The following is an 8,194-nucleotide window of genomic DNA, read 5'->3' on the forward strand; positions in this document are numbered from 1 at the left end:
TCCGAACTGGCGAGTGTCGTGTGGGGTGTGTCTGGGGCAGGGCCCTGGGCCCCTGTCCTTTCCCTGCGAAGCCTGACCATGCCGGTCCCGGACACCCCGAGAAGGATGCTGCAAGGCTCTCGGTTTCCAGGGGAGAGATTCTTGTCTGGACCGACTGAGATAGACACATTAACTCAGACATTTTAGTATTAAAAAATATATATATATATATATTTTGTCTCTAGGGCTTTCTGATTAGCTCTTATCATCATCCCAACGTTTAATGGGAACGTTCACTCAAGCAGAACACGTGGGGCTTTCTGGCTGACCCAGCTCGCTGTTTGTTGTCTCTCACCACCTAAGGTGCATGCTGGGCGCCAGTGACGCTTACATCACAGACCAGAGTGAGGACTGAGTGATGGAGGGTGGCCAGGGCTTAGCACACATGAGCAGCCTTTCTTCACTCTGGGCCTCCTCCCCCTCCCCAGATGCCCTTGGGGTCATCATTCGAAGCAAACTCTGTGCTAGCTGCTGGACATCATGCTGAATGGACACGACCCCTGCCCTCACGTTGCTTCCGGTCCAGAGCAGGGAGGCAGCCTTGCAAACAGACACCTGCAGCGTTGCAGAGAGTCGGGGACGTATGCCCCAGGGCCGAGTGTCTGCTCTGTCCCTTGCTCTTCTCTCTCTCTCATTTTTTAATCTTTTGGCTGCACTGCGTGCCATGTGGGATCATAGTTCCCCAACCAGGGATTGAACCTGGGTCCGCTGTGTTGGAAGCACGGAGTCTTAGCCACTGGACTGCCAGGGAGGCCCCTTGCTCTTCTCGCAGTGGAGGGGCAGGGACTGCAGGGCTCTGAAGGGCTCATGGGTCACTCTTGACGCAGTGATAGTACACTTAACCGGAAGTGTGCCCTTCTGGTGACTTTAATGATCCAGAACGCAGAGGAGATCAAGGAAGTGAGCACAAAGGATTTCCGAGCAGCCAAACAGACGGCAGAATCCACGCCCCTTACTTAGTGGAACCTGAAGACTCTCGGACTTTGTTTATTTTGTGCGGAGTTCTAAGAAACGCAGATCCTTCGTTTCTTAGCTCAGTGAAGTGTAGAGAAGGCAAATTAAGATTTAAGGGAGGCAGTCGAGATCCTGGATACATGTTGGCCCATTGACAGTCACGGGATGAGAAAATGTAGGAAGATCATTCAGAGTAGATACAAGAACTGAGATGGTACTACACCTGCTGATAATAATTGGTCTGGAGCCACTACTCAGCCTGAGAGCATCACTGCAATGAGAGTGATATGAAAAATGATCAGGAATTCATTCATTCATTCATCCATCCATTCATTCATTCCACAAGCTCTTCCAGACTCCAGTCACGTGCCAACCATGATGCTGGGCTCTGGGGATGTGAAGGCCAACCTTTCGTGATTCCAGAACATGACCGAAAGTTTCAATGCAGGAAGTGGCAGTGGCACCCACTGCTACTGTGTCCTGAGTGACTGCTCTGGCATCCCACCAAAGTACTCACACACCTTAGCTCCTTCAGACCTTATGCCACCCTGGGAGACATGTATTATTTCATCCACATTTTGGAGAGGAGGAGACTGAGGCTCAGAAATGTAGGTGGCTTGGCCCCTGTCCCACTGTAACAAATGGTCAAGTCAGGACTGGAACACAGGTCTTCTCAACTGCAAGCCCATTTGTTTCTCCCACTCTGTCCCTTGGAACCAGGTGTCTGCCTGGACACCTGGGGCCTGGGGCCCCAGGTGCTGGGGCCTGGAACCAGCATCTCCCAAGAATATGCTGTGCATTTATTTGGTAGCTGGTATTCAAGACAATTTCAGGTGGTACACGTATTTTCAAAATATTTAATAATTGTGTATTTATTTCCACAAATATTAGAAAATAAATATGGCTGGCACACCAAATCTGCAGTATAATGCTTCTGTATAAATACATTTTACCGGTAAAAATGTGAGTCGATTGAAAGAAAACATTAAGTAAATAGTAGCCCAGGTGATAACATGGGTATGGTAAAAATCATGGAGATTGTGTGTGCTGATGGTAGTTGGGAAAAACAGGTATGCTGGATTTAAGAAAGCAAGGAGGAACAGAATCGAGGTTGGATGTAATGCATATAAATGCACAAAGCAGGGGAAATATGGGTGCCCAGAACTGGTAGCTTCAGCTAGGTTGGAACATATTAAAATGGGAAAAGCGTGTTCTCAGTGATGCCAAGTGATGACAGAGTGTCCCCACCAGGTCCCAAGACTCATGCCCTGTATCTGCTTTCAGGGACCTCTGCCCTCCGGACCTGTGAGCAGCCCCTGCAGTGCGAGATCGCCCACCAGCTGGGACACGACCCCGTGCGCTATGACCTCACGGGCTGGCTCCACAGGGCCAAGCCTAATCTTTCGGCCCTGGATGCCCCCCAGATCCTGCAGCAGTCAAAGAGGTGAGCCTGGCCAGGGCTGGGGACGGGCTGGGGCATTCGAGGTGCTGGGGCCGTGAAGTCACAGCAACCCAGTGATGGAGAGCAGTACAGGAACCCCTCCCTAATGAGGCAAAGACCCGTACTCAAAAGGAGCAGTTCAGTGTCTCCCAGGGCCAGCCTGAGTCCAGCTGAGGAGAAAAGCCGGCCTTCTGGGGAAGTGGAACAAAAGCTAGGAAGCTGTGACTTCTTATTTTGGCTTCTGGCCTTTCATTAAGTATCTGGTAAATGATGTGACTGGAAGGACTTTTATGGACATCTTCAAACTAGGGGGTCGTAAAACCAAAGTGATGATGTTTTGTAGCATTAAAAAAAGCTCACTGCATTTCTTGACTGCTCTGCTCAGAAGTGCTAGCAGAGGGCTGCTTTGACTTCAAAGAGCTATTGGGAAATGCTTGGGGTGTGTGTGTGTGTGTGTGTGTGTGTGTGTGCGTGCGTGTGCGTGTGCGTGCGCGTGCGCGCACGCACCTGTGAGTGAAGCTCAGACCACAACATTTACTAACCACCTGCTATGCACCTGGCATCAGGGTGAACACTTTATAAGCATTTTTAAAATTCTTAAAACAACTGCATCCCTGGGCCCATTTTATAGATGAGAAAATTGAGGCCCCAGGAGGCCAAGTGGTTCGCCTTTGATCACGTAGCAAAAGAAAAAAGTGGCAGAGCCGGGATATGATTTGGGTCTAGGTGGTCAGAGTTGTTTGGAAAGCCTGTATCTGGCGGGGCTCAGGGGTGCACAGCTCCTGGAGAGAGATCAAGTCAGGGGATGGGGCAGAAGGAAGGGTAACGAGCACATGGAGGGCTGTGTGGGGAGCCAGCCAAGTCCCATCCCTGCCCCGTGTCACCTGGGTGACTGTGGGCAGTCCCTTTCCCTCCTCTGGGTTTCTCGCTTTCTCCAGCATGACATAAGGGTTTGTTGGGCAAGGCCATGTTGACAGCTCTGGAGTCAGGCAAATGTACAAATGCTGCTTTTCCCTTTTTTAAACTGCGTGAGCTGGGTCACAGTTTCACAATCTGAGAAATGGGAATGATGCTGCCAATCTTACACGTGTGCTGTCAGGCTTTGGTGATGTAACATGACAGATGGCTTGTTAAGGAGCCTGGTTCATAGCTGGCCCTCAACACAACGTCTTGTGAACTTGTAAATTTCCCTTCTGCTCTAAAATCCCATGGCTCAAGCTGAGTGAGTGGTGTAGGGTTAGGGAAGGGCGGACACACCTTGGTTGATCAGATGGCCTGGTAAGTGGGGGACGTTCTGGGAAAAAGGAGCAGCGTGTGCTTGGAGGTGAGAGAGCACGGCAGGTTGGAGGTAAATCCCAGCAGGGTGTCTTGCAGGCTTGAGAGCCAAGCGTTGGTGATTTTGAGAGCAAACGGTGCTTTTTCTTAGCATGTGGTTCTGCAGCCAAGGTCGCTGATGCACCAGGACTGCTGGTGTCGCTTTCTCATTCCGGGGCCCATCTAGTCTCTCAGGTGGGGCTTCCCAGGAGGTTCTCATGCCCACTCAGCTTTCGCTTTATATATATGGAGTGGAGGTCCAAAGAGGACACGTGACTGCCCAAGGCACAGAGTGAATTGGAGACCAGAAGTCAGATCTCCCAACCCCCCAGATGGGGCAGTCCTCGTGCAGGGGTCAGGGCTGTGGGCCCGACCTTCTCTCCCTGTACCAGGGCTTGGTGCCGACATCCTTCGCTCTCAGGGCTGCTGCTTCCAGGGGCTCCACGCCCCCAACTGCTCCCTCCCCATATTTTTATTTCAGCGTGAGTGTATTCAAGCCCTTGTTAGTCTGTGCACTCTGCCATGCATCTAACCACTCTCAGCACCCTTGGTGCATCTGGCAAGACTCATTTCCTTAATATTGGACAGTCGGGTAGGCGTAGAGGCGGGTGGATAATGGGTCTCGAGGGCTGGGACCGGGGTGGGGCCCGGACTTGCAGGGAGCGATGGAAGGTGCCTGCAGGTGTCCACTGGAGGGGATGGGCTGGTGCGACCAGAGAGGCACGGGCCCTCCTCTGGGCCCCCGCTTCCTCCTAGGGCGCAGTAGGGTCTGCCTGGTGCTCAGGCTGTCTGTTTGACAACAAGCACAGTAAGCACCTGCTGTGTACTGGGCCTGTTCTTGGGATAGCCGAGATGATTTTGCCCTCTAAGGAAGTGCAGGCGGGGTAGAATTCCTGCAGGTATGTAAGTGATGGAAATATCCAGTAGAAGGAAAGCTGCTCTGAGGTCAGGGGAGGGAGAGAGGCATGGAGGAAGGGGCTGACATTTGTCACCGAGCAAAGGCTCATGTGGCAGAAGGGACCAGGAACAGAGTAGGCAGTTAGGGTATGATTCGAGGGGAGGGTTCAGGAGGCAGATTAGCAGGAGGCAAGGGGGGTCCCCTTCGCTCCACCCTGTGAGCCCCCTGAAGCACCTCTCTCTTCCCCCTCCTACCTGCCAGGGAGGAGCTGAGGGGCCTGTTCCAGTCCCGGGCCAAGCTATCCCCTGTGTGCCGGGCTGTGGCCGGCCTGGAGGGCACCTCCCAGCAGGCCCAGCAGAGGAGCAGCACGGTGAGGAGGACGTTTGCCAGCAGCTTGGCCGCGGTGAAGAGGAAGGCCCCGTGCTCCCAGATCAAGCTGCAGATGGTGAGTGGGGGCCCTGTCCCCGTGGAGTCGTGGCCTCACTGCCCGCCTTCAGGGTGGCTTACCCACCCACATCATCTCTGAGCTCCCCAGCGAGCCTGAAGGGGCGGGCAACACCCACGTTTCACCAAGGAAGAGACCGAGGCTCAGGGAAGCAAAGAAACTTGGTGGAAAGTGATCCGTCCAAGTCTGAGGCTAAAGCCTCAGCTCCTTGGTTTAACTTAAGCAGCTTCAGGAAGTTTGCAGGAACCACAGTTGCCCTCTTGACCAAGGTGACAAATGTCACGGCCAGACCAGCCCCGCCTGCCTTCCTCGCCTCGCAGGCCTGCATGTTTACCTCTAGGCTTTCCATAGGGGAGGCGGCAGGATCCAGCACTGGCTGTGAAGATGTTACCTGGACACCTTGATCCAAAAACAAGTGGTCAGGCTGAGTCAGGCTGAGCCCAGGAGGGTGGGATGTGGGAAGGATTGATTTGAAGAAATGCCTCGTAGCATATTGTACTGGAAAAGCCTGCAGACCAGGTCCTGGGTTCTAGTCTTCCTTTTCAGTGAGTGGTCCATGCGGCCTTAGGCCGCTCGCTTGTCCTCTCCATGTCCCAATTTCTCCATCTGTTATAATAGGTTGTTATAAAGGTCCTTTATTTCTCATGAGTACAAATCAGGCCATGGATAGGAGGTCCTTGTTGTAGGACATAGGGGCCACACAGAGATGCCCAGGCCAGACTGCATATACACTTGGGGAATGTTCAGACCCCTGTCTGTCTCACCCCTCGCCCTGACTGCGACCCCGTCTCCTCTCTGTCCTAGGATGCCTTGATCAGCGTGATCAGACGGTCTCAGTTACACTTCATCCACTGCCTGGTGCTGAGCCCAGTGGTGGAGAGCAGAGGCGGGCAGGGGTCTCTGCCTCCACCGCAGCCTGGTAGAGACAAGCCCGGGGCAGGCGGGTCCCTGCCCTTGGACATCCCGGCACTGAGGGTGCAGCTTGCAGGGTCCTACATCCTGGAGGCGCTGCGCCTGCACAGGGCAGGTAAGAGGCAGCCTGGGAGCGAGCACCTTGTCTCTGACTCCTGGGACATGCTCCTGGACCAGTGGCAGCCGAGGGATAGGAGCATCAGCTGTATGCCAGGAGCTTTCCATGCAGCATCCCGTCAAAACTGCCCAGCAGCCCTGTGAGGGGGGGAGCTATAATTACCCCATTTTACAGATGAAGAAACTGAGGCTCAGAGAGGAGAAGGGACTTGCTTAGGGTCACACAGCAGGATGCGGCAGAGCCTAGGTTTATGCCGAGGTCTCTTTGAGTCCAAAGCCCAGCTTATTTCCTGACTTAGTTGTGAACTCCTGGAAGGCCACGGGTGTGTCTTACTCATCTTCCTTTCAACAACAAACATCTCAGGGGCATTTGCCTTGGAGTAGAGGGTGAAATTTCCACAACGATTAATATTTGGTCTTCAAGACACTCGGCCTGGTTTGGGAGATCGTGTGGAAACAGGCTTGGCCCATGATGGGGCCAGGGCGTGTGTCACATGGGGATGCCCAGAGGAGGAAGCAGGGAGACTAGGAAGACCTCCTGGAGGAGATAACGTTATTTGAGTCTTGGAAAGAAGCAGGTAGCTCACCTCTGGCCGGTGCAGGGAGAGGAAAAGCTTGGCCGAGGGATCACCGTATGCAAAGGCAGGGAGGCGTGGAGGAGCCTTGGTTTTCAGGGAATCGGGTTCACAATGAGTGGGGGATTGTGGGAGATGAGGGGTGGATCCACCAGGAGACACAGCCTGTGAATGCTGTCTTTGGAAGTTTGGCTTTCCCGGGTCCAGCTGAGGAGGTGATGGAGTGATAGGGGAATAAGGGGTTTCAGCCAAAGCAAAGAAGTGTCAGGCCTGTATTCGAGAAAGCAAGCGTGCACCAGGGTTCCCCCATTAGCTCATCTTATGAGTTGAGTTTGATCTGAAATTTTCCCATTCTCTTCTGCCTCTGAGACCCCATAGGCCACCCCACGGATTCCCCTCCCAGCCAGAAACAGCTCAGGCGAAGTCAGCGGATGGGGCGGCAGGGCTGGCGGGGAGTCTGGGTGGGCATGCATTTGTTTAATATTGCTGTGGTCACTGACACCTCAGCTTGTGGTCGCTGCCCCCGTGTCCTCCTACCGCGTTAATACGGAACCCTGGGCATGAGGTAGTTGACGGAGAAGCCGGGAGCAGGTGGCAGCAAAGATGAGCCCCTTGCTCCCTTCAGCATCACACTGATTTTCCCACCGGTCCACGCAACCACAGGCACAGGAAGACAGATACTGTCGCACGGGAAGAGCGAGGTGGTCACAGCCCGTGGCTGATTGACTGCGCCCCGCCGGCCGGAGGCACCCTGGCCCGTGGGTTAGAGTCCCTGCCTGCAGGCATGGGTCAGCGTCCCCTTCCTCCCTGCGGGTCTGCCCTCTGCGTCTCAGCGCCACCCAACTTGGAGGGAGCTTCCAGCTCAGTGAAGGGTTGAAGTCTTGTGGTATAACCTCCCAAATTTCTGTCTCCCAGACCTGGTTCATTTCCTCATTGTTTTCTTGTGTTGTTTTTTTTTAATTAATTAATTTATCTCTGGCTGCATTGGGTCTTCATTGCTGTGCAGGCTTTCTCTAGTTGCGGCGAGCAGGGGCTACTCTTCGTTGCGGTGTGTGGGCTTCTCATTGCGGTGGCTTCTCTTGTTGTGGAGCACGGGCTCTAGGAGTGCGGGCTCAGTAGTTGTGGCTCATGGGCTCTAGAGCGCAGGCTCAGTAGTTGTGGCTCACGGGCTTCGTTGCTCCGCGGAATATGGGATCTTCCCGGACCAGGGCTCAAACCCATGTACCCTGCATTGGCAGGTGGATTCTTAACCACTGCGCCACCAGGGAAGTCCTCCTCATTATTTTCTGCTCTGAGTCACTTCTGTCTCACACCATACAAGCAATATTTACAAGCATACCAAGATCCATACACATGTATCACATATTTATGATTTGGAATCTGTGCACATGTAACGTATACATGAGCAGACGGTTTATTGTGCTTCGCTTTATTGCGCTTCACAGAGAGTACACTTTTTTTTTTTTTTTTTTTTTTTTTTTTTTTTTTTTTTTGTGTCT

The 8,194-nt window shown here is 53.3% G+C and overlaps 1 protein-coding gene across 1 annotated transcript in view; it reads left to right on the forward strand.

Annotated features, from left to right (window-relative positions):
- MYO18B (myosin XVIIIB) overlaps positions 1-8,194 on the forward strand; it is a 227,650-nt gene that overhangs the window by 69,430 nt on the left and 150,026 nt on the right. The window contains exons 17-19 of the mRNA XM_007461210.1: positions 2,278-2,437; positions 4,908-5,091; positions 5,896-6,118. Of these exons, the coding sequence (XP_007461272.1) occupies positions 2,278-2,437; positions 4,908-5,091; positions 5,896-6,118 (567 nt within the window). The remainder of the gene's footprint in view (positions 1-2,277; positions 2,438-4,907; positions 5,092-5,895; positions 6,119-8,194) is intronic.

This window comes from Lipotes vexillifer, unplaced genomic scaffold (assembly GCF_000442215.2).
Source record: "Lipotes vexillifer unplaced genomic scaffold, Lipotes_vexillifer_v1.1 scaffold691, whole genome shotgun sequence".
NCBI classification, from domain to species: domain Eukaryota; kingdom Metazoa; phylum Chordata; class Mammalia; order Artiodactyla; family Lipotidae; genus Lipotes; species Lipotes vexillifer.